The following is a 23,905-nucleotide window of genomic DNA, read 5'->3' as shown; positions in this document are numbered from 1 at the left end:
CTAAAATGAGTTGGACACCTCTGGGTTAAGCTATCAGCATTTCTGGTGACTATCATGTATTTCAATCGGGCTGGCTCAAGACCGCTATTTCAGATCCAACACAGATACCAGATTTTTTTTGTCGTGCTTACAGTTGTCAATAATACGAGGATGCAATTTGCTTGATTCTGACTTCTAAAAACACTACATTCACTGTTTAGCAAAGAAAGAATGACGGGGAAAAAAAACGAAACACTGAAGTCATGTCACCGCTGTGGCTTTATCAAAACTTAAATCTGATATAGTGGCACTGTCAGCACAGCAGAGCCAGTTTCACGATTCAAATGGTTGAAATAAAGTAAAAGTGCAACTTTGTGCAAATATTTACAGTGAATAAAATAATTTCACCATATAAACTGAAAAGTCACCTGATACATTAGTGACATTGCAAAGCTAAAATAAATTTTCAGAATGATCTTGGTTTTTGTTGAGGCATGTGAAGTGGAAAAAAAAAGATGCTTTGAGATGATAAGAGTGAATGATCACGTTTCATGTTAAACAATCAGTCAATCACCATATTAAAACGTGTCCTTCTCCTTGAAGTCTACCACTTTCAGCGTGATGTCAGGGGGCAGCCCTCGATCCACCAGCTCCTTCTTCAGCTGCAGGACAACAAGCGGCACTTAAACTGGGTGCATCGTTGTGCTGTGTATGTGAAATGTCGACTGCATACCCGCGGTAAGGCGATCTGCTTGATATCGAAGAGGGGATGGAAGCTTCGGGACAGGAATTTCGCATCCAGGACCATAAGCACTAAAGGCAAAAGTCATGCAGATTTCATTAGTTGGCCTGGCAGATAGGTGGCAGCGGTGTGCCGTGTTTGTCCAATTGGATTTCAGACTTTCTGCGTTGCCATGTCTAATCTGCCCAGGACGCTCACCTGCCTAAGTGCGGGCCCATGAACTTCAACTACATGTGTAATAGCATTTCTTGAAACAATCAGAATGTAAATTTGCTAGCTAGCTAGCTTGGCTCCAATGATGTCCTCTGCTTGGTCAGAGCAAAACGGTTCGACTTGCCAAACGTGCTGTTGTCACTGCATTTTTGTAGTCGTGGTGATCGACCCACCACTGTCGCGAGCTGTTGGTGTCGAAATAATTTATAGAAAAGACAGGAAGAGATTTGACTCACAGTGGTCCACTGCCACGATGACACAGCGCATCTTCGATTGAAATATGCTGTGGGAGAGCAGAATTGACTTGTTCGTATGCTCAGCGCACCAATGATCAATTTACAAAAATACGTACGTATTATTTAGACTCGCTTCAACGACAAAACAGATGGCCTGACGTCGGCCGGTGTCGTCTGGAGTCGGCGTCCAGGCCAGAACAAAATTGCCGTCGCCCAATGAAGCCTTCGTTACGCTGGCAGGCCCGCTGAACAGCAGTTGTGTGATCCTAGCAGACAAGTCGATATGAGATGTTATCCACAATATGTGCCACTGAGAATTAGTATGTACAGTATAAGAAGAACAGACAGACTGATCTACTGTTCAATGAGATGTCTAGACTACTAATTACAGTGACCCTTAAGTCCAAATCACAATAAAACAAACAAAAAGGGGGGTCTTTGCAAATACAAATTATAAAATGCACAAAACCCCCCAAAAAACCCGCAAAAGCAAATCCAAAATCAGAAGGAAAAAAACCCAGCCACATGAAAAAGGTGGCGTTTTTCTTTTTAATCTGATGATCTTTTTTTTCTGATTTGCATTACAGTTTTTCAGTACGACATTAATGAGCGAGGAGGAGGGAGAGAATCGAGTGACTAATCAGTGTCTCTACTGAGTATAAGTATTTTTAAAAATGGATCTTTGTCATGTTAAATAACCGTTGTGAACTGCTGCATACAATGCGTAGCACATGCGACAGCTGTCGGCAGTCATACAAAGTGCAATGCCACCATGGAGTGTTTTCCTTCGGAAAATAAATTCAGTCATGACTGTCTCTTTTTAACTGGAATATGAAAAGGCATAATAGACAGTGGAAGAGGTGACTGTGTATCTGTGGTGATAAATTCGTTAAAAGAAACACGTACATCGATTTCTCCGCTTTTGCGTAGATCTTAATCTCCAGGGTCTGGTTGACAAAGGCGTATCGATGATCTCCGTCGTTAGGTGTAGGATATAAAAACAGGGGCAGGTATTCTCCCTCATAGCACGACTCCACTGGTGGATCCACTGGAAATTAAAAATTTCAAACAGAGGAAAAGTTACGGTTACGATAAGAACGTTTCCTCTCAAGTGCAGAGCGAAGGGACCTCAGGCAGCTGAGAGGATTCAAAAAGCGATGCCGAATTAGCACGGGTTCTCGCTCGACGGGTACATTTTTCACCGCTTTCTTAATTTGGGGTTAATTGCACATTCCGAAGAGTGAAACTTCTAACGGTTGTACGTGCGCGGTGGTGTTATGCTCACACTTTATTAGATTTAAGCCATGCCACCAACGTAGCGGCAAACCCAAAACAAACCTGAGCTTCTTTTCCAATGCTAATGCTAGCAACGCTACTTTTTTTAAGATGGACATCACAACTTTCATACTTGCATACTATTATGGTGGTCAGGGATGAGTGAGGAGAGATTAGAAACTGAACTTCGCCTTAAAGTACAGAATGTGAGCCTTTTTTGTGACAGCCTAAAACACAAACGTAGAAAAAGCCTAAACATTATAAATCATCACTAATGTGTATGTGGACAGTTCTACTCATGCCCACTTCCACCTCTGAAGAAACAAAACGAGAACCCCAGTTTGTAACCCTGATGCGTTCTCACGCGAAGCATTTTAGACTGTCCCCACTTTTGCCACCTGACTGGACTGGACTGTTCCAAAGGTGAGTCCGGTCCAAACGTTTCTCACCCTTCAGAACAAACTGGACGGGAACTTCGCTGATGGTTCCATATTTGTGGATAAACTTCTCGTTCCCCGCGGCATCGGTTAGAGTCAAGTCTTGGCGAGCGATGTCTGTCATGACCACCTGCACGGCGTACGTGCCCTCCACGCTGCTGTCGTTGAAGATGGGCAGGAATTTCAGCAAACAACCCTGCAAAGAAGGAGCAGTCAGTGCTGCGCTGGCAATCGAGGAGTGTGTTGTTTTCAGCAGGTGGGGTTCACTCACGTCAATGATATCAAAAAATTCCAGGTTCGTGTTCGGGTCAAAAGGGAAACAGTCCACATCATCTCCGTCGGGGTCAAAGGTGGGCAGCCTCGCTCCCAAAAAGCAGTTGGACGGTACCCTTGGGGATGATGCAAACATCCAATAAAGTGGCGGCTGGTTTCCCTTGGCGTCCAAACTTCAGTGTCAGGCCGGTCTTACCTGAGCACGGGAAGCATGGTGGTCTGGGGGGACGAATTTGGCCGGCCGGTGTCGGATCTGGTCCTCAGCTCCGCGCGTGTAACGGCCAGTACATCCGTGACGTTATTGGCGACGTTGATCCACTTGAGGCCATCCAGACTGGTAGAGCAAATTTTAAAGATAAAATGAGTAACATAAACTAAAAACATAAATTGGCCTTTTAGTCTACTATCTTAATGTTATGGGCATATATTCTTTATCCTCTGCGAAAAAAAGACACATTTTGCACCTTAATTGGTCACTGACAGTTGTTGCAAAACTCAATTACTTTGTGACTGCATGAGGCTATTATACTGCCCCCCAGAGGCCAATATGTGCAAACCAGAAGGAGCAGCACAACGTCCAAAGAATTTACTTTTAAAAATGGATTCTTTTCGACGTTGTCTTTCATTATATTACTTTCGGTATGTTTTGGAAAAGAACACCATTGCAGAATAGAGGAGTGTGTTGTTTTCAGCAGGTGGGGTTCACTCACGTCAATGATATCAAAAAATTCCAGGTTCGTGTTCGGGTCAAAAGGGAAACAGTCCACATCATCTCCGTCGGGGTCAAAGGTGGGCAGCCTCGCTCCCAAAAAGCAGTTGGACGGTACCCTTGGGGATGAATGCAAACATCCTATAAGGTGGCGGCTGGTTTCCCTGGCGCCCAAACTTCAGTGTCAGGCTGGTCTTACCTGAGCACGGGAAGCATGGTGGTCTGGGGGGACGAATTTGGCCGGCCGGTGTCGGATCTGGTCCTCAGCTCCGCGCGTGTAACGGCCAGTACATCCGTGACGTTATTGGCTACATTGATCCACTTGAGGCCATCCAGACTGGTCGAGCAAATTTTAAATATAAAATTAAGAACATAAATTAAAAACATAAATTGGCCTTTTAGTTTACTATCTTAATGTTATGGGCATATATTCTTTATCTTCTGCGAAAAAAAGACAAATTTTGCACCTGACATGGTCACTGACAGTTGTTGCAAAACTCTCAATTACTTTGTGACTGCATGAGGGTATTATACTGCCCCCCAGGGGCCAATATGTGCATACCAGAAGGAGCAGCACAACGTCCAAAGAATTTACTTTTAAAAATGGATTCTTTTCGACGTTGTCTTTCATTATATTACTTTCGGTATGTTTTGGAAAAGAACACCATTGCAGAATACCTAAAAAACACATTAGAAAAATATTTGTATTTTGGGTGGACTTGTTGAAAATATTTCCATTTACTTTCAAAACCTTTGTGTTTTGAGTTACAAATGTGGTCAGGGGACAAATTAAACTCAAATCTCAAGGCACCACTGTTTTTCTTTGATTGGATAGAGAATATTTAGAATCACTTACGTCATTGTTTTTAAATGTTCCCTGGTTCACGTTCCCCTTATCACTGCCGTCAGTTTTTTCTGGCCTTAGATTTTAGTTCATCGAAATCTTCCGCGAGGTTAAGTTCACCTCTGATTTTCCTTTTTTTTTTTAGATTTAAAAAAGCATTTTTGTACAGATATTTGAAATAATCCAAATGAATATGGTCACAAAGTGTTTGTATTTCATCACTGTCACCATTAGCCGTGAGGAAAAACTGGTTGTGGAGCGCTAGCTCTCGAATAGCCCAAAGGGGAAACAAGTGTACGTGCGTTTCTCAAGACTCACTTCAGCGTAAAATTATCTGGGATGTCCACATGCACGATCACTTCATCCTGACACCACACTCCGCTGTTCTCGTCCACCCTGTTCACAGACACCACGTTGACCGTGCAGTTGTCCAGCGGACAGTCCACCACGGTGACATTGCCGCACTCCTGGAAGGCCAACTTGTAGCGAACGACGGTCTGCGGAGAATTCACTCGTGATGACAGCTGACATTGAGAAGGCAGGCAATGATCTATGCTTCAAAGCGTACGAACCGTGGTGTCAGACCCCTTCAGGGGGTGGTAGGTAAAGGCTGTGCCCGTGTAGTTAAATGCCTGGCAGCTGCAAGCCAGCAGCGTCAAGACCAGCAAGCACCCATGCATGACGGAAGACTGGACCAGACTCGCACAATTCGGGATGATAAGTGACAGATGAGTCTTTGACACAAGCGTCTATATGCAGTCTGACTTGTTCTTCGGAAAAATGACGCATCCCTGTAATTAAACAGCAGAACGGAAAGGTGAGGCCTGACAGGTTGCCATTGCGAAATTAACTACAGCGTGTGAGCGTGCCAGGTCACAAATGCAGGGTTCGTACAGGTCCTTAAAGTTCATAAAAATCCACAAAAAAAGAAGTTGTGAAATTATGTTCATAATTGTCCATAATTTTCAGGGAAATCTTCTAAAATCCATAAAAATCCAAAAAAATTAACCTGCGGTGTTCATTTCATTTGTGTATGTCATTTTCCCCACCCTTCCATTTCATACTGTAGTTTTGCCGGAAAATGCAGGACCTGGTACCCGCTCTGCTTTTCCCGCAGTCTCCGAGTAGTTCCGACGATGATCACGTGATCACTTCGGGTCATTACGGGTAACAATAGATCTACGCCATCCTGGGGCAGTGAATGGATGGTTTGGTTGCCGGCTTGGCAAACAATTACCGTATTTCCTGGAAAAATCTATTCATCGAATTTATCGATCTCAACAAGTGACAGACAAATATGTAGCGACGCCACTCGAGCGAAGTGCGCCTTAGCAGTCGATAGTCCGCTGCTCTCTGCTGTGTGTGCGTCAGCTCAGCTTAGCTGTTGTCTCGGCCAGGCTAGCTTTTTGTTGTCGTCGATCAAAGCGTATTTGATTCGTGACGTCAATTGCGTCGGCGCTGATTGGTTGAAACCAAAAGACGCGCGCGTGCGGACATGTTTGCGCGGACGCACACACAGCAGAGAGCAGCGGACTTTCGACTGCTGAGGCGCGCTTTGCTCGAGTGGCGTCGCTACAAATATAAGATAAGAAAACCTTTATTAGATTCCGGGACAATGCTATTTTCCGTCGCAAACGTTTTTCACTGCTTTTTTGATGAGCAAAGCAGATCTGGACCAATGACCACACATTAATACGTTAACCCTTTTAGGACAGCCGTTACTCCAGGGGACAGCTTGTTATCAGGTTGCAGGGTGCATGAAAGGGTTAAGCCACAGGTGTCAAACCCAAGGCCCGGGGCCAGTTCCGGCCCGCCAGGTCACTTTATGTGGCCCGTGAAAGCAAATCGTGTGTGTCAACTTGCTAAAATCTGTACCGAAATGTCAAATTGTCCTATGTAATAAATAACATTGAGATTTTGCAATAATTTTGTTACCGTGTTTACATTCGCTTGAACAATAATTGAGCAAACTATTATAATTGACTTGACTGATTTCAAAACTAGTAATCTATTAATTTCTTGTGTGCAAGTAATATATTTGTGGTTTAACTGTCATAGCGGCCTGCCGAGGGAAGACCTAACTCCAAATTAGCCTGCGACTAAAATGAGTTGGACACCTCTGGGTTAAGCTGTCAGCATTTGTGGTCACTATCATGTATTTCAATCGGGCTGACTCAATACCGCTATTTCAGATCCGATACAGATACCGATACTGCAGCTTTGAGCATCGGCCGATACAGATTTCTTTATGGATTTATTTTTTTGGTCATGCTGACAGTTGTCTACAATACAAGGATGCAATTTGCTTGATTGATACTGACTTCTGAAAACACTCCATTCACTGTTCAGCAAAGAAAAAAAGACCGGAAAAAAACAAAAACACTTAAGTCATGTCACTGCTGTAGCTTTATCAAAACTTAAATCTCATAAAGTGGCACTGTCAACACAGCAGAGCCATTTTCACTATACAAATGGTTGAAATAAAGTAAAAGTGCAACTTTGTGCAAATATTTACAGTGAATAAAATAATTTCACCATATAAACTGAAAAGTCACCTGATACATTAGTGACATTGCAAAACTAAAATACATTTTCAGAATGATCTGGGTTTTTGTTGAGGCATGTGAAGTGAAAAAAAAAAGATGCTGTGAGATGATAAGAGTGAATGATCACGTTTCATGAGTCTTTGTTAAACAATCAGTCAATCACCATATTAAAACGTGTCCTTCTCCTTGAAGTCTACCACTTTCAGCGTGATGTCAGGGGGCAGCCCTCGATCCACCAGCTCCTTCTTCAGCTGCAGGACAACAAGCGGCACTTAAACTGGGTGCATCGTTGTGCTGTGTATGTGAAATGTCGACTGCATACCCGCGGTAAGGCGATCTGCTTGATATCGAAGAGGGGATGGAAGCTTCGGGACAGGAATTTGGCATTCAGGGCCAAAAGCGCTAAAGGCAAAAGTCATGCAGCTTTCATTAGTTGGTCTGGCAGATAGGTAGCAGCGGTGAGCCGTGTTTATCCAATTAGATTTCAGACTTTCTGCGTTGCCATGTCTAACCTGCCCAGGACGCTCACCAGCGCAAGTGCGGGCCCATGAACTTCAACTCGATGTGCAAAGGCATTTCTTGAAACAATCAGAATGCAAATTTGCTCGCTAGCTAGCTTGGCTCCGATGATGTCCTCTGCTTGGTCAGAGCAAAACGGTTCCACTTGCAAAACGTGCTGTTGTCACTGCATTTCTGTAGTCGTGGTGATCGGCCCACCGCTGCCACGAGTTGGTGGTGTCTGAATACTGTAATTTATCGAAAAGACAGGAAGAGATTTGACTCACAGTGGTCCACTGCCACGATGACACAGCGCATCTTCGATTGAAATATGCTGTGGGAGAGCAGAATTGACTTGATAGTATGCTAAGTGCACCAATGATCAATGTAACAAAAATACGTACGTATCATCTAGAGTCGCTTCAACAACGAAGCAGATGGCCTGACGAAGACCTGAATCGTCTGGAGTCGGCGTCCAGGCCAGAACAAAATTCCCGCCGCCCAATGACGTTTTCGTTACGCCGGCCGGCCCGCTGAACAGCAGTTGTGTGATCCTAGCAGACAAGTCGGTATGAGATGTTATCCACAATATGTGCCACTGAGGATTAGGATGCACAGTATAAGAACAGACAGACTGATCAATGAGATGTCTAGACTATTAATTACAGTGGCCCTGAAGTCCAAATCACAAAAACACAAACAAAAAAAGGGGGCTCTTTGCAAACACAAATTATAAAATGCCTCCCCCCCCAAAAAATCAACAGCAAATCCAAAATCAGAAGAAAAAAACAGCAAATCAATTGCAAAAAAAAAAACAGTCACATTAGAAAAGGTGGCGTTTTTTTTTTTTTTTTAATCTGTGATGACCTTTTTTGTTTAATTTAGTTTCGTGATTTGCGCTGCAGTTTTTCAGTACGACACTAACGAGAGAGGGGGAGGGAGAGAAACTAGTGACTACCGGTAATCTGTATCTCCGCTGAGTATAAGTATTTTTTAAAATGGATCTTTGTCATGTTAAATAGCCGTTGTGAACTGCTGCATACAATGCGTAGCACATACGACTGTCTCTTTTTAACTGGAATATGACAAGGCACAATCGACAGTGGAATAGATGATTGTATATCTGTGGTGGTAAATTCATTAAAAGAAACACGTACGTCGATTTCTCCGCTTTTGCATAGATCTTAATCTCCAGGGTCCGGTTGACAAAGGCATAGAGATGATCTTCGGCTTGAGGCGTAGGATATAAAAACAAGGGCAGGTATTCTCCCTCATAGCACGACTCCACTGGTGGATCCACTGGAAATTCAGAAAATTCAAACAGGGGAAAAGTTACGGTTACGATAAGTACGTTTCCTCTCAAGTGCAGAGCGAAGGGACCTCAGGCAGCTGAGAGGATTCAAAAAGCGACACCGAATTAGCACGGGTTCTCGCTCTACGGGTACATTTTTCACCGGTTTTTAATTTGGGGTTAATTGTACATTCCAAAGAGTGAAACTTCAAACGGCTATACGCGCATGGTGGTGTTATGCTAACACTTTTATCACATTTAAACCATGCCACCAACGTAGCGGCTGTGAAAACCAAATCTTGGCTTCTTTTCCAATGCTAATGCTAGCAACACTACTTTTTTTAAGATGGACTTCACAAGTAGGCGCTTTCATACTTGCATACTATTACGGTGGTCAGGGATGAGTGCGGAGAGATTAGAAACTGAACTTCGCCTTAAAGTACAGAATATGAGCCTTTTTTTTTTTTTTTTTTGTGACAGCCTGTGGTGTTTTCGAAATATAATAATAAACACAAGGAGCGTCTAATCTGGTCGCAACACTCTTATCGCTCTGGTAATGTTTAATGCCTTCAAAATACGATACAACGCAAATTCAAAGTGGATGAAAATGACGACTCACCACAGCCCCGAGCTTGATTTTCTGCAATCAGACAGTCCCATGTCGGGGTAATGGGAGACAATGACACCTCAAGTGTGTGGTTTATGTCCAGTCTACTTCGTAATTTTGTTTTAGTCGCTGTTGCTGCAGAAACTCCCCACCTCACACAGGTAGGATGTCGGAAATAGCAACAGTGCTATTGTGGCGATCTCAGAGTATTCAGCCATAACTTTGATCCAGTAGTTTCGAACATACTTTTAAGGCGGCCGTCATTTGCGATCTCCAAGCAGCTTTTTTACTCATTTTGCGGGCTTCAGCGTTTTGTTTATGAGCGTCGTCGGTCACGTGACCGAGAAGTGTGCCTTTGACGTGAGTCAAGCGTGACACAGACGGATGTAACAGAGAATCCGGTAATTTTTCAAAATAAAACATATTTCGTATTCCGAAATAAATAAAACGGAAATAAGGCAAGTTCTTTCTGTGCGGCCCGGTACCAAATGCCCCGCGGACCGGTACCGGTCCGCGGACCGGCGGTTGGGGACCCCTGGCCTAAAACACGAATGTAGAAAAAGCCGAAAAATTGTGAATCATCACTAACGTGTATGTGGACAGTTCTACTCATGCCCACTTCCTTCTCGGAAAATACAAAACGAGAACCCCAGTTTGTAGCCCCGATGCGTTTTCACGCGAAGCATTTTAGACTGTCCCCACTTTTGCCACCTGACTGGACTGGACTGTTCCAAAGGTGAGTCCGGTCCAAACGTTTCTCACCCTTCAGAACAAACTGGACGGGGACTTCACTGATGGTTCCAAATTTGTGGAAAAACTTCTCGTTCCCCGCGGCGTCGGTTAGAGTCAAGTCTTGACGAGCGATGTCCGCCATGACCACCTGCACGGCGTACGTGCCTTCCACGCTGCTGTCGTTGAAGATGGGCACGAAGTTTAGGAAACAACCCTGCAAAGAAGGAGCAGTCAGCGCTGGGCTGGCAATCGAGGAGGGTGCTGTTTTCAGCAGGTGGGGTTCACTTACGTCAACGATTTTTAAAATATCCGGGTTGTTGTCAGGGTTTAAAGGGAAACATTCCACTTCATCTCCGTCTGAGTCAAAGATGGGCATCCTCGATTGGATAAAGCAGTTGGACGGTACCCTTGGGGATGAATGCAAACATCCTATAAGGTGGCGGCTGGTTTCCCGGGTGCCCAAACTTCAGTGTCAGGCCGGTCATACCTGTACAAGGGAATCATGGTGCCCCGGGGGGACATATTTGGCCGGCCGGTGTCGGACCTGATCCTCACGTCGGCGTGTGTAACGGCCAGTACATCCGTGACGTTATTGGCGACATTGATCCACTTGAGGCCATCCAGGCTGGCAGAGCAATTTTTTATATAAAATGAATAACAGACATTAAAAACATAAATTGGCCCCACTATTTGAGAAACACTGCCCTAGTCACTGCTGTCACAGTTTTTTTCTGGCCTTAGATTTTAGTTCATCGAAATCTTCTGCAAGGTTAAGTTCAACTCTGATTTTACTTTTTTTTTTTTTTTTTACGTCGCGCCATCCTCCACGGAGATTGAAAAAAGCAGTTTTGTACAGATATTTGAAAAATCCAAATGAATATGGTCACAAAGTGTTTGTATTTCATCACTGCCACCATTAGCGGTGAGGGAAAACTGGTTGTGGAGCGCTAGCTCCCGAATAGCCCAAAGGGGAAGCATGTGTACGTGCGTTTCTCAAGACTCACTTCAGCGTAAAATTATCTGGGATGTCCACATGCACGATCACTTCATCCTGACACCACACTCCGCTGTTCTCGTCCACCCTGTTCACAGACACCACGTTGACCGTGCAGTTGTCCAGCGGACAGTCCACCACGGTGACATTGCCGCACTCCTGGAAGGCCAACTTGTAGCGAACGACGGTCTGCGGAGCATTTGCTTGTGTTGACAGCTGACATTGAGAAGCTAGGCAATGAGCTATGCTTCAAAGAGTACGTACCGTGGTGTCAGAGTCCTTCAGGGGATGGTGGGTAAAGGCTGTGCCCATGTAGTTAAACGCTTGGCAGCTGCAGGCCAGCAACATCAAGACCAGCAAGCACCCTTGCATGACGGAAGACTGGACCAGACTCGCACAATTCAGGATGACAAGTGACAGATAAGTCTTGAACACAAGTGTCTACATGCAGTCTGACGTGTTCTTCGGAAAAATTACGCATCCCCGTAATTTATCAGCAGAAGGGAAAGGTGAGGCCTGGCAGGTTGCCATTGCGAAATTAACTTCAGCGTGTGAGCGTGCCAGGTCACAAATGTTTTTGTACATTAGAGCTAACAATTGTCCTATCATCGAGCTTCCCTGGCTCACTGTCAAATTCCGGATCATCTTCCAATTTTCCTCCACACCTTCATGCCATTCAACGTCACGGACATTGTCTGGAAGTTGCGCGAACCTGATGTTGGCCTACTCTTAATCCCAAATCGCGGAGCCTCTGCAACTGTATTTGTGAGTTCACGAAACCCTGAGAATGCATCTAGTCCCGAACCCACTGATTTGGTTTGAGTGGTGCAGCGCAATCACAAAGCAACATTACGTTTGGGGATGCCGCAATCTGCGGCTGTAAGTAAAACTTTTCTTGGTTGACAATCGCCTTGGTTTTGAAAAACAAATCGTCGTTATTGAAGCTCCTCATTCAAGCCCCTGCTTGTTTCAGCAAGCCAATGCTAAACCACATTCTGCAGGTGTCACAACAGCAGGGGTTCAGAGTAAAAGAGCAGTGGTATTAGAATGGCCTGCCTGCAGTCCAGACCTGTCTCCCATTGAAATTGTGTGGTGTATTAGAAGCGTAAAATACAACAACGCAGACCCCGGACTTTTAAACAGCTGAAGCTGTACATCAAGCATAAACCTACAAATCTTCAACAATTCGTGTTCTCCGTTTCCAAAATGATTACAACCAAGCATCCGTCTAGATAAATTAAAAGACAGAGTGCAAATGGGGGATTAAAACAAGAGAAGGATTCATGAGAATGATGCAATAAAAAATAATGTTTTCAGCCCTGATTTAAATGAAGTGATGGTTTGAGCAGACCTCGGGTATTTGGGGTTTTTGTTCCACATGTTGGGAGCATCGTAACTAAATGCTGCTTTACTTTGTTTGGTTCTGGTTCTGGGAACACACAGATGACCTGTCATAGATGACCTGAGTGCTCTGGATGCTTCATAGGGTATTCGTACATCCTGCATGTATTTTGGTCCAAGACCTTTTTGAGATTTATCGACTGTGTTTGGTCCAGTTTTTGGTGTTTGAAAGGACTCTGGTGGCAAGACTTTGGATCAGCTGCAGCTGGCTGTTTTTTTTTTTTTTTTGGGGGGGGGGGGGGGGGGGATTCCTCCCTGTAAAGACAACATTCCAGTAATCTAGCCTACTGAAAATAAAAGCATGAACAAGTTATCCGGTGCCTGGTTGACACAAAACGCCCCTAAACTAAAGCTGTTTTTCAGGTGTTAATAGGCAGGTTTTAGTCATAGCTTTTCAGTGGTTGTTAAAATTCAGGTCTGAGTCAATAATTGCACCAAGATTTGCAACTTTCAAATATCGAGTTAAAGTGAGCGCTGATGTTGGTCCCTTCATTTTGGGGCCAAAAACAATCACATCTGACTTTTCTGGATTGAACTGGCCAAAATTCTGTTCCATTGACTCGTTGACACTTAATGAAACTAAGTGACTACAGTCATGGGATCACGCTGAAATGAAAAGTTGCGTCTCTTCTGCAATTGTGGTCAGAGATGTTTTGATGCTCCATAATCTGAGCAAGGGGCAATTTGTCAATTTAACAGAAGTGGTCCAAGTATGGACCCTTGTGGAACCCCGCACAGTACCATGAATTCCCACCCACTGATGTAGTCAGTCGAGCTGCAGATTATGATCAAACGTGTCAAACGCAGCATGATTCAGCTGTATATGTCATGAACCCTTTCGGGGACAGCAGTTACTACAGTCGAGCGCTTATCATGCTATCAGGTTACAGGTTCTCATTATTGGTGCATGAAAGGGTTAAAGACTTTAACAAGTGCAGTCTAAGTGCTGTGGCTCGAACATGTTGGAAAACAACACTGTCAATTATTATTTTTTTTTTTTTTCATATAAACGGAAGATTTGATATGGGCCCGTAGTTGTAATAAGTAGCCTGAAGAAAGGCTCTTCCAGAAAAGGCACAATAACTCTAGCGGGAAACGGAGGGGAAGTATATAGAAAAGGTGTGAACATCACGGTTGTTAAATGGTAAATGATGAGGTGAGCAGACGAGCCAAGTATCACTATTCTCAGAGGCACACCAGCGCAGATGTCAACAATGCAATTGAGGAAGTGTACGTGAACATAAAAAGTTTGCATTTTTACGTCAAGCTATTGCCATTTAAATTTGGGTGAAAGTTAGTTTATTTTGCATGAAAATTACAAATTTTAGGTCTTAATAAGAAATAAAAGAGATACTCTTCCAAATTATGCTCTTGATTGTATTTTATTCCAAAGCAACGTCAAAAATACCTTTTGACTAGATATAAGATTGTGAGTCTCAGTTCGAAAACGAGAGATGCACCGATACGTCAGTACTCGTGCTCGGAAAAATCTTCGGAAATCTTCTGATACCATGACACTGACCACTTTACCTGGTAAAATGCCAGTTATGACAAATTTTTTCGTTCAAAAGATGTTCTATTAGAGTGCCGTGTTCAAGAAAAGATGAGTCGTGTGTTTCTGAACAATGTTTATTCAAATGAAACATTTTCATCACAATTGCAATTCATAATGCCATTATTAATCTTCTGTGCTTGGTATCGGCAAGCACTCGAAAATAAGTACTTGTGCTTGGATATTGGTGCAACCCGAGTGAAAACCATCAAATGGGTCAAGACAGTGGCGGCAATGTAACGCTGCTGCAGTTTTTTGATTCAGAGGTGAATGAATGATTAACAATCTAATTGGCACAAAAGAGAGGTCGCCAAAATCACCCTTCACTCAGGGGGCATTCCAGTTACTCCCCTTCCGAAGGTGTTGTTGCTGTGCTCTTCTCACTGTAGTCCACTAATTTCAGCGTGATGTCAGAGGGCAACCCCAGTGTCACCAGCCCCTCCTTCAGCTGCAGGGTCGAAAAGCAACACTCAAACTGTGTCAGCGTTGAGGGACGGTTTGCGCACCTGATGCCCAATGACGGACCTGCGTTAAGCCGAATCCCCGGATGTCGTCCGCGGACAGCGGGAACAAGGACTGGACGCTGGCTCTCATTGCAACCACAACTAAAGACAGAAGTGACTCTCAGTTTTCACAGGGTTAGCCTGATGGCTTAGGTGTGATGTCATATAATTTTCGAATTATTATTGCATTGATGGCCTGCAAATCTTACAATTAAGCAATTACTACTCCCTACTTTAGCCCTGGGCCAAGTAGAAGCTCTGCTAGGATTGTGACGCATCATCACATCATCACAATTTGCCATGTTCTGATAATAATTTAAAATATATATATAAAAATCCTCGTCTCACCCCTCGGGTGGTGTCCATCCCTCATTGAGCTCGGGTCCTCTACCAGAGGCCAGGAACTCTCCAGCTCCTCTCTAAGCCCTTGGTATTTCTCGAGTTTCTCGTGTTCCGTTTCCTCTATATATATATATATATATATATATATATATATATATATATATATATATATTTCCAAAAAGTATGGATTTCATAATATTTTGCTTTTTCATGAGTCTCCCAAAATACTTACTACGAAGGGAATCATCACAACGCTTTAACTGTAATTGATAATAACATTGACATTGGATATAATTCACCATTTTGACCGTCTTTATGCTCACATCTTAGGTGAAAAAAAAAAACGTCACGTGTCATTCTTCCCTTCATCTTTGCTGCATCCTCAGCTAACACCGACGACAGTGTTACTGCAACAACCAAAAGTGTCTGGCTTTGGTGTCACCATGACAAAGGTTGAAACCACTGATTGTTTTGATGACACGTGACAGGTATGTTTCAATAGCTTTCTCAGGGTGAGGCGGCCCTAGGAAAAAAGTCTGACCCAAAACATTTGAGAGTCCCTAATTTTCGGAAACGACAGCAAGCGGCTCCACTCACCGCCAGAATGAACTGTCACGATGACACAGCGCATCTCCGAATGCCGCGTGCTGTGGGAGGGCGATATTAGCACGTTAGCATGCCAAGTGTGTGCCAGTGGGCCATCACTGATGAGCGGACCCCAAGCGAACCTAAAACACGTACGTCAGCGCCGTGTCGACCGTTTCGATGGCAAAGCAGACTGCCTGACTCAGGTTCAAATCCGTCTCAGTCGGCGTCCACACCAAAACAACGTGGCCGTCGATGATCGACTGGCTCATGGTAACCGGCCCGCTGAGCAGCACCCTCAAGGTCCTGAAACACAAGAGTTCCTCATTAATGGAGTGAACATTTTACTTCATCAATGCAGAAACTGAGGCAGACGCGGTGACCACTACCCACCGTGCTGCAATAATGAATTTGTCGTCTAACCGTGAACGTGAGCATGAATGGTTTTGGTTAAAGTCAGCTGGGGTAGGCATGACCTTCTGCACGGGATGGATGGCTGGGGGAGCTCCTTGATTATGTAGTCAGTAGTTTTCCTTTTTTCTTTTTTATTATTTATGCCCTCCTCTTTTTCTATATACAGATATCCCATCTGTCATACACGTACACAGATCCTGGCAGTAAAAAATGGAGGGAGATCTCCACGGTCTTATTGACTGAGGTGTACAGATGATCCCCGTTGGCTGGGGTAGGGGGCCTGAAGGCAGGTTCCTCCACGCAGGACGCCACCGGAGAATCCACTATATATTTACGCAAAAAGGAAAAGAGTGCAGGTGATTATTTCGACTGGACAGAACATACTTGGGCCGTCATTGTGTCCCATTACCCAAAGGTGGCACCAAAAACAAGCAAAGGGATCCCGTTAATTACAACAACTCGATTCAGTTGCAATATTGAGTTGTAGTTTCGATCATTTCAAACATTCACACTTTCTCACCCTCCAGAACAAACTGGATGGGGATTTGGCCGATGGCGTCCTCGCGAGTAAGACGCAGCTCCTTCCCCACGTCATTGGACAGAGTGATGTTCTGGCGAGGAAAGTCCTCCATGATCAGCTGCACGGCGTACGCGCCCTCCGCGATGGCGCTGTCGGGGGTGAAGATCATGGTACAGTCCTGCAAAGAAGGAGTCGTCGGCACTCCGTGGCGCAGACTTAACTGTTCTTCACAACTTCAGTATTGAAACGTTTTGTTGAGCAGAAATTGGCTCTTGGATTCAGTGTTATGTCAGTTTTTCACATGTTATTTAGTTCCCGCAGGGAGAAAGATGTTTTCAGGGCTCACTCACCGGCAAGAGTTTGAGAACAGATGTCACGTTTTGATATCTACATGTCACCACGTCTCCATCAGGGTCAAAGGTGGGCAGCGTCACGTTCCTCTTGCAGTTGGAAGGGACTCTATGGGATGCACACAAAGAGCCGCTCGCTGGCCACCACGGTGCCCACGCGCCGATGTTGGGGCGGTCTTACAGTACCTGAGAACGGGGAGCACGTTGGCCCGGGGTGATGCGTTTACCCGTCCGGTATCGGACCTCCTCCACATGCTCACGCGTGTGACGGCCACCACCTCCGTGACGTTGTTGGTGACGTTGATCCACCGGTGATCATCCAGGCTGGAAGGGCAAGAACACAATTGCGTGTTTTTTTTTTTGTTTTTGTTTTTATGCCTGACTTCCTTTGAAGGTGTTCGAGACTACCGGGCAACTTACTTCAGCACCAAGTGGGGAAACTCGGTCACGTTATAATATGAGAGTCCCACAAATTGACAATCTTCGCCCGGAAAGTACCAGAACAAAGACTTTGAGGCGCAGTCCCCCGACTGGCATGTCCAATGGGGTAAGCTGCACGTGCTTCGGGAAGTCACTTTGTAGCGGACAGCCACCTGTGAAAGGCATGGAGTGTTATGGACAGCTATTACCTGTACTTTTCAAGTGCCCCTAGCAGGTTTCTATGGCAACTATTCCTTCAACCTGCAATGCAGTAAAGGAAAAGGTCGAATGTACATACCGTATCATTTAAGTCGGGGTCATAGATCATCACTGTGCTCAGGAAGCTTGATGCCTGGTAGCCGGAGGCAAGTAGGGACAAGACGAGCAGGCACCCCCACATGATGGACGTCGGACACACGAGTCATCGGCGTTTGTGCCTCTGGTCTGGACATCTTCTTGAATTGCAGTCAACAATGTCCATGGGCGTAGCCTGCCAGGCGGCGATGTTGATAAGACGCTGAGTGAGTCTGTCCGTGCATGTGTGTGGTTTGACTTTGAAAGAGCGGCACACCATTTAATATGCTGAATTTGTGATTTCAAAAGCAACAACATGAGCTCGGGCCCTTTGCAAGAGAATATTAAGAGACGAGAAACTATATGCGCTTCAGCAAAGAAGTGACAAGAGTGAACATAGCACTTCATGGCTGAGAGACATTCCTAGTGGCGTCGAAAAAGTCCCGAGCCCCAGTGGTTGCCAGACCAGTTCTTTGCATGTGTAGTGGAAAACTAACTTGAACAAGGAAGAAGCTGTGGTAATTAAATAGATTTTTAATTAGACATTCATATGCTTCAACATGTTATCATGTCGACCCATGTAATTATTATTTTTATTTTTATTTTTTTACAACACACTCAAAAATCACATCACGCTGATTTATGACATTAGAACAGAAAGATAAACAGCGATAAAACTGACTCGACCACATTCCAATAAATTGCGCTGTGGCAACAAACAACCTGACTTAGCTCTGTCTATAACAGGATGTTAAAACCATTGCGCAATGACCAGGCTTTCTTGAAAGAAGCTGCACTTGAGTAACAATGAGTTTATCAGAGGCAGCATGGGGTGCTGGTGATGAGCATGTCTGCCTCACATTTCTAAATTGAAGGGTTTGAACCTTTGCTTTGGCCCGCCTGTGTGGAGTTTTTGTGGTTTCACAGTCATTATATGTTGCCTTGGGGAATGCCAGCTTCATAACATCACACATTCCAATTGGCAAGAAGACAGTACACTTGTCAAGGAGGTGCCAAGACATTGTGGTTTGCATGTGTCAGCAGAAGAGTTTATTCCCACACGTCTATGCATCTATAAAATATATAAATCCTTTGTTGGGTAACAGTCAAATGTTGCCATGGTATGATATTAAACATCAAACACTTGACTTTTTCAAAATTTTAATGTATATACACACACACGCACACACACACACACACACAGACACACATATCTCTTCTGGCTGCCTTCGCTTTTAGGGACACTAGGCTCATCAATAGCTTGTGAAGAATGTATTCCCAAAGCTCAAGAAATTGCTGCTGAAAAAAAATTGAAGGAATCGCCTGATTGCTAAAACAATGGCAAAGTTTATTTTCAAAATACAAATTTGACAAGGAATAATAATTTTCACAACTCTACGCCTCAAAGACCATAGTAACATCACAATTACAACACTTCAACTCTGATTTTCACATTCTGACAGCACGGCCACCGACGAGTTAGCACGTCGGCCTCACAGTGCAGAGGGACAGGGTTCGATTCCAGCTCCGGCCTTCCTATGTTAAGTTTGCATGTTCTCCTCGTCCCTGTGTGGGTTTTGTCCAGGTACTCTGGTTTCCTCCCACATTCCAAAAACATGCACAGCAGGCTGATTGAACACTCTGAATTGTCCCTTGGCGTGAATGTGAGCGTGAATGGTTGTTCGTCTATGTGTGCCCTGCGATTCGCTGGCAAACGGTTCAGGGTGTCCCCCGCCTACTGCTCGAAGACAGTTGGGATAGGCTCCAACATACAGGCGACCCTTGTGAGGAGAAGCAGATTAGAAAATGGATGGGTGACTGTAAATTGCAAAGATATTTCAAAATTAGATTAAGACAGAGTTGAAAAAAAAGAAAAAGGCCCCAGGGTTGTGTGTCAATACTTCGGGCATCTTAAATATTTAATCAATACGGTTCTTTGGTAGTTAATGTTAGTATAACGAGCGTCAAATATAAAGGACCGACGCAATTTCGCTCAGAACATTTCAAATAATACCACACAATACAATAAAAACATCCATCCATCCATCCATTTTCTGATCCGCTTTATCCTCACAAGGGTCGTGGGGCATGCTGGAGCCTATCCCAGCTGTCGTCGGGCAATAGGCGGGGACACCCTGAACTGGTTGCGGGCCAATCGCAGACAATAAAAACATATTTAAATATTATTGTCTCCAGCAGGTGTCCGTATTGAGTTCCAGAGTGACGCAGCACAGTGTCATGAGAGGCACTGCTGAACAAGGCCTCATCTGTCCAACTAATGGACACATAATTGCTCTTTAATGTCAATATTCATGAAACAATGTTGAGACACTTTTTCAATGAATATTGGTAAACTGCGCTTCCGCTTTTGTTAACAACCTATCGTGTGACAGTACTGTGTCATTGGGTCTTCTGAGTTCTCGCATTGGTTGAGCGCTCTGTCCATCATAAACCACCGTCACGTGACTCGTGTTTACAGCGTTTCACTTCTGCCTTCCGTCGTCTCGGTGCGCAGTGTCAACATCCGAAGTTGGGGCTTTAAAATCTCGCAACAAGTTGCGCGAGCGAGTCATTGAATAGTCGGCGCTGTGGTTTGGCTTCTTCCTGGGGGCTGTGGGACGAGTAGAGACCCGCTGGAAGTGATGGCGGACGGGGAGAGGTCACCGCTGCTGTCCGGGCAATACGACGGGACAAACGGCAATTCGTTGGGCGGAAGTTCGTACGGACTACTCGCTGAAGTCCAGAGTATGTCAGAAATGTCAGAAATATCACATATACCGACATACACAACTCACTAAATATTGTGGATATTAAGTTCGCCTAAACTCATAGGAATATTTCATTTCGTAAAAAGGTCGACAGACAATGGTTGCTGGTCCCGCATTCAATGAAAGTTTCTCACGTGACTTCTTGGTAGTCATATCGTCAGAAACATTAATAGCAAGTATGAGCACGTAGTATTCTTTAAAACTACAAGGACATACACATCAATCTGTCAGGACTTTGGAAGCGGAGAGTCACGGTTGGACTGGACAAAAAATGTGAAAGGGCAACTACAGTGTCCCTTCGCCGTCATCCGCGTTCACTTTTTGCGGTCTCGTTGTACCCTGGAATTCGAACTCATTACATATCTAATTTAAAATCGAGGCATTTTCGCTGAATGAGAATTTGCAGTGATTTTATTAGCGAAAACATACGTCACTCCCCCTTTAAAACCACATACTGTACTGTACAACTGGAGGATGGCGACGCCAAGTGGATGAAAATAATACCTGCACTTCACATTCGAGTTTTTTTTTTTTTTTACAATGTATTATGCAATAAATATTTGAAATGCCAATGAGGAAGACACCTGTGATGAGATGTTATAACAAAAGCCTCCCTCCCCTTTAGGTTTGGTGCTCGATGAACCCCCGCCACCCTATTCGCCGCGCAGCAGCCTGGACGGCTGCAGCAGCGACAATGCTCCAGTCATCAGCTGCCGCGTTTGTCAAAGAGCTATTTGCGTGGAAGGCAAGATGCACCAGCATGTCGTCAAGTGTGGTGTTTGCAATGAAGCGACTGTGAGTCCCGTATCACATATACTTCCCACATATTGCACGCTTCTGAGAGTTTGCGATTTTTCCCTTCCTTCTGCAGCCCATTAAGAACGCTCCGGCTGGGAAGAAGTATGTTCGATGTCCGTGTAACTGTCTGCTCATCTGCAAAGTCACGTCACAGAAGATAGCATGCCCAAGACCCTACTGGTTGGCTTTCACATTCTTGACCACCTTATGGCAAAACTAATATCTCACTCAGAGACTGTGTCTGCAAAGTGATTTCGATTGATCTGGTCTTTTCCCTAAAATAGTGTTAAGACATTGAGGGAGCTTTTGAGGCTTTTAGAAAGTTGCCAAACATTCCTGTCCCATTTGCAGATCATTTTGCTGACATTAAGTCATATATTCCTAATTTCATTACTTTTCCCCTTTTTTTTCATGCCCATTTTTTTCAGTGTATCCATGTTGAGTTTCATCGGAGTTGCATGAAAGCCAAATGGAATTTCAGATTTTAATTTTGTGGCCTTCCTTCTAGTAAACGCATCATCAATCTGGGCCCAGTTCACGTCGGCAGGGAAAGTCCAGAACTGCAGCACCCACCCGTCGGGGTCCGAGTCATCTGCGGCCATTGTTCCAATACGTTCTTGGTACGCCGCACATTTCCCGCACGTCCTCCATATTCTCTCACACGGCCGACTCACCTTCAGTTTCTCTCCCAGTGGACGGAGTTTTCCGACAGGACCTTGTCCAGATGTCCGCACTGCCGTAAAGTGTAAGCGCCTCTTTTCCGCTTTATGTCAAGAACTCCTCGACAGGATATGACTTCCACATTTGGTTTGGTGTTCTTTCAGCTCCTCCGTTGGCCGGCGGTACCCGAGGAGGAGGAGCCTGCTGTGTTTCATGGTCTTCGCCGTGGTGGCCACCTCCACCGCGGGACTGATGGTTAGTGTGCACAGAGGTGAGGAGAACGCAGCGGCGGGATGAACGTCAACCTCAAATTTTGCATCCAGGTGGGAACGTGGCAGCCCGCTCGGGACTCCAAAGGGATCTACGCCGCGTGGGTGCTGCTCGTCTTCATCGCCGCCTTCGCTCTTGCCAGGACCGTCTACTGGAGTTGTCTGAAAATTAGCCAGCCCATTCCAACGTGATTTTGAAGCCGTAGCACGCCCACATCACTGACTGCACTTTTTAAATATGTGCCGGGAGTTTGTTTATTAGGAATACAGTGACCCCTTGTTATTGGCAGGAGTAAGGGACCAAGCCCGGTGCTAATTGTAGTACATTCTTTGCAAGTAATGAATGTTAGTATTGTTATCTTAAGTTTAAGATATTCTCTGCAAATATGGCGCTTGAGAAGGAGCCTGGGTTTGGCTGACATTTTTAGAGCATGACAAAAAGAGCACACAATTATACGGGTATGTGTGAATAGATTTGAGTTACTGTTAGGGGTGCTTGATTGTGAAAAAAAAAAAAGAATCTGGATTATTTTGGTAAGAAAATAAAATCACAATTATTCAATCAATTATTTTTTGATATAAAACATAAATATGAAATTATAAAAAATGTTAAAAGACAAATTCTTTGAAACACTATAATTATGTAAGATCCTTTTGGACCAAACAAAATTTACAAAAGTAGTTGTTTTTTTTTTTAACTAAAAAAGGTGCAAATGTACACATTCAAATATAGTTTCCTTGTATAAACAAACAGTGCATTGGAGTTTACTTGCAGTACACTTATAAATTGCCAATTGTTGTAACATTGCAATAAACAATTTTAATACTCAACTCAACTGTATTTATAGACTACTTTAAAACAACCACTGCTGCATACAAAGTGATAGACCAATGAAGTGTCCTCAATAATTCTGATTCAAATGAGCACTGCCTACTGAATCACGTTGCACGACTGTATTGTACTCATTTTCCACTCTGTATTTTTTTCTGTATATTGTCAGACAAAAAAATACAAATTTAAACACAAATTTGCACTCAAAAATAATAGTCTTGTCATCTCGGGATTGGCTGGTAATGTGGAAAAACCACCGTATTGTCAAAGTACATTGCTCAGTGCCTTGCTGCTTGCTTGTTCATGTAAAACACCAAATGTAATTTTAATTAAAATGTTAATAGACGGGCAGCACGGTGGTCGACTGGTTAGCACCCCGTCCTCACAGTGCAGAGGTGCGGGGTTCACCGCCTTCCTGTGTGGAGTTTGCATGTTCTCTCCGAGCCTGCGTGGGTTTTCTCCGGGTACTCCAGTTTCCTCTCACGTTCCAAAAACATGCATGACAGGCTAATTTAATACTCTAAATTGTCCCTCGTGTGAGTGTAAGCGCGAATGGTTGTTCATCTCTGTGTGCCCTGCGATTGGCTGGCAACCGATTCAGGGTGTCCGCCGCCTACTGCTCCAAGGCAGCCGGGATAGACTCCAGCACACCTTCAACCCTCATGAGGATACAGCGGTTCAGATCATGGATGGATGGATGGATGCAATGGTTTTCATATTAGTGTGGAAAAATATTGATTCATGCACGCAAGAGGCTCTTGTATGTTGAGAATATTAGGTGTTATTATACTATTATTGAGTGCAGACATGCATTTTCCCGT

General features: G+C 44.3%; 3 protein-coding genes and 1 long non-coding RNA gene across 6 annotated transcripts; 1 reads left to right on the top strand and 3 right to left on the bottom strand.

The window, feature by feature from the left end:
- Window positions 1-531: 531 nt before the first annotated feature.
- On the bottom strand, window positions 532-11,828 carry LOC109507005 (uncharacterized). 2 transcript variants are annotated; one of them, XM_019856119.1, is made up of 11 exons: window positions 11,641-11,828; window positions 11,387-11,565; window positions 10,870-11,007; window positions 10,672-10,789; window positions 10,413-10,596; window positions 8,910-9,051; window positions 8,157-8,306; window positions 8,040-8,086; window positions 7,577-7,656; window positions 7,434-7,505; window positions 6,999-7,395 (listed from the first exon to the last, which is right to left on the bottom strand). In XM_019856119.1, exons 1-11 carry the CDS (start codon window positions 11,746-11,748, stop codon window positions 7,378-7,380), a joined length of 1,236 nt encoding a protein of 411 aa, XP_019711678.1. In that variant the 5' UTR covers window positions 11,749-11,828; the 3' UTR covers window positions 6,999-7,377. The 2 variants fall into 2 exon arrangements, with proteins under 2 accessions (XP_019711679.1, XP_019711678.1); XM_019856120.1 differs by lacking the exons at window positions 6,999-7,395; window positions 7,434-7,505; window positions 7,577-7,656; ... (2 more) ...; window positions 8,910-9,051; window positions 10,413-10,596 and adding exons at window positions 532-641; window positions 713-792; window positions 1,171-1,217; ... (1 more) ...; window positions 2,077-2,218; window positions 2,895-3,078 and having other exon boundaries at window positions 11,641-11,811.
- LOC109507008 (uncharacterized) lies at window positions 3,166-3,489 on the bottom strand. The gene is made up of 2 exons (XR_002166391.1): window positions 3,352-3,489; window positions 3,166-3,271 (listed from the first exon to the last, which is right to left on the bottom strand). It is a non-coding gene; the product is annotated as an uncharacterized LOC109507008 (long non-coding RNA).
- A 2,560-nt stretch (window positions 11,829-14,388) lies between the features above and the next one.
- On the bottom strand, window positions 14,389-18,133 carry LOC109507006 (uncharacterized). 2 transcript variants are annotated; one of them, XM_019856121.1, is made up of 10 exons: window positions 17,762-18,131; window positions 17,464-17,636; window positions 17,230-17,367; window positions 17,044-17,152; window positions 16,694-16,871; window positions 16,364-16,496; window positions 15,916-16,065; window positions 15,772-15,821; window positions 14,855-14,934; window positions 14,389-14,777 (listed from the first exon to the last, which is right to left on the bottom strand). In XM_019856121.1, exons 1-10 carry the CDS (start codon window positions 17,861-17,863, stop codon window positions 14,673-14,675), a joined length of 1,218 nt encoding a protein of 405 aa, XP_019711680.1. In that variant the 5' UTR covers window positions 17,864-18,131; the 3' UTR covers window positions 14,389-14,672. The 2 variants fall into 2 exon arrangements, with proteins under 2 accessions (XP_019711680.1, XP_019711681.1); XM_019856122.1 differs by lacking the exon at window positions 15,772-15,821 and having other exon boundaries at window positions 17,762-18,133.
- A 2,056-nt stretch (window positions 18,134-20,189) lies between these two features.
- LOC109506970 (type I phosphatidylinositol 4,5-bisphosphate 4-phosphatase-B-like) lies at window positions 20,190-23,083 on the top strand. Its single transcript, XM_019856044.1, has 7 exons — window positions 20,190-20,502; window positions 21,151-21,320; window positions 21,397-21,503; window positions 21,832-21,943; window positions 22,016-22,068; window positions 22,148-22,238; window positions 22,307-23,083. Exons 1-7 carry the CDS (start codon window positions 20,400-20,402, stop codon window positions 22,442-22,444), a joined length of 774 nt encoding a protein of 257 aa, XP_019711603.1. The 5' UTR covers window positions 20,190-20,399; the 3' UTR covers window positions 22,445-23,083.
- Window positions 23,084-23,905: the final 822 nt, after the last annotated feature.

The sequence above is a fragment of the Hippocampus comes genome, unplaced genomic scaffold (assembly GCF_001891065.2).
Source record: "Hippocampus comes isolate QL1 unplaced genomic scaffold, H_comes_QL1_v1.1 scaffold246, whole genome shotgun sequence".
NCBI classification, from domain to species: domain Eukaryota; kingdom Metazoa; phylum Chordata; class Actinopteri; order Syngnathiformes; family Syngnathidae; genus Hippocampus; species Hippocampus comes.
Note: the sequence above shows the minus strand (reverse complement) of the source record. Positions and strands in the feature narration are given on the sequence as shown.

Coding starts and splice junctions, on each gene's coding strand:
- LOC109507005 (XM_019856119.1), bottom strand. CDS start 11,748: ATGCAAGGGTGCTTGCTGGTCTTGATGTTGCTGGCCTGCAGCTGCCAA. Junction 10,597..10,671: donor ATATTTTAAAAATCGTTGAC/GTAAGTGAACCC, acceptor CCTTCTTTGCAG/GGTTGTTTCCTAAACTTCGT. Junction 7,506..7,576: donor AGCAGATCGCCTTACCGCGG/GTATGCAGTCGA, acceptor GTTGTCCTGCAG/CTGAAGAAGGAGCTGGTGGA.
- LOC109507006 (XM_019856121.1), bottom strand. CDS start 17,863: ATGTGGGGGTGCCTGCTCGTCTTGTCCCTACTTGCCTCCGGCTACCAG. Junction 16,066..16,363: donor TTTTTACTGCCAGGATCTGT/GTACGTGTATGA, acceptor CTTGTGTTTCAG/GACCTTGAGGGTGCTGCTCA. Junction 14,935..15,771: donor CGTGACAGTTCATTCTGGCG/GTGAGTGGAGCC, acceptor TTCTGTCTTTAG/TTGTGGTTGCAATGAGAGCC.
- LOC109506970 (XM_019856044.1), top strand. CDS start 20,400: ATGGCGGACGGGGAGAGGTCACCGCTGCTGTCCGGGCAATACGACGGG. Junction 21,944..22,015: donor ATTGTTCCAATACGTTCTTG/GTACGCCGCACA, acceptor TTTCTCTCCCAG/TGGACGGAGTTTTCCGACAG. Junction 22,239..22,306: donor CCTCCACCGCGGGACTGATG/GTTAGTGTGCAC, acceptor TTTTGCATCCAG/GTGGGAACGTGGCAGCCCGC.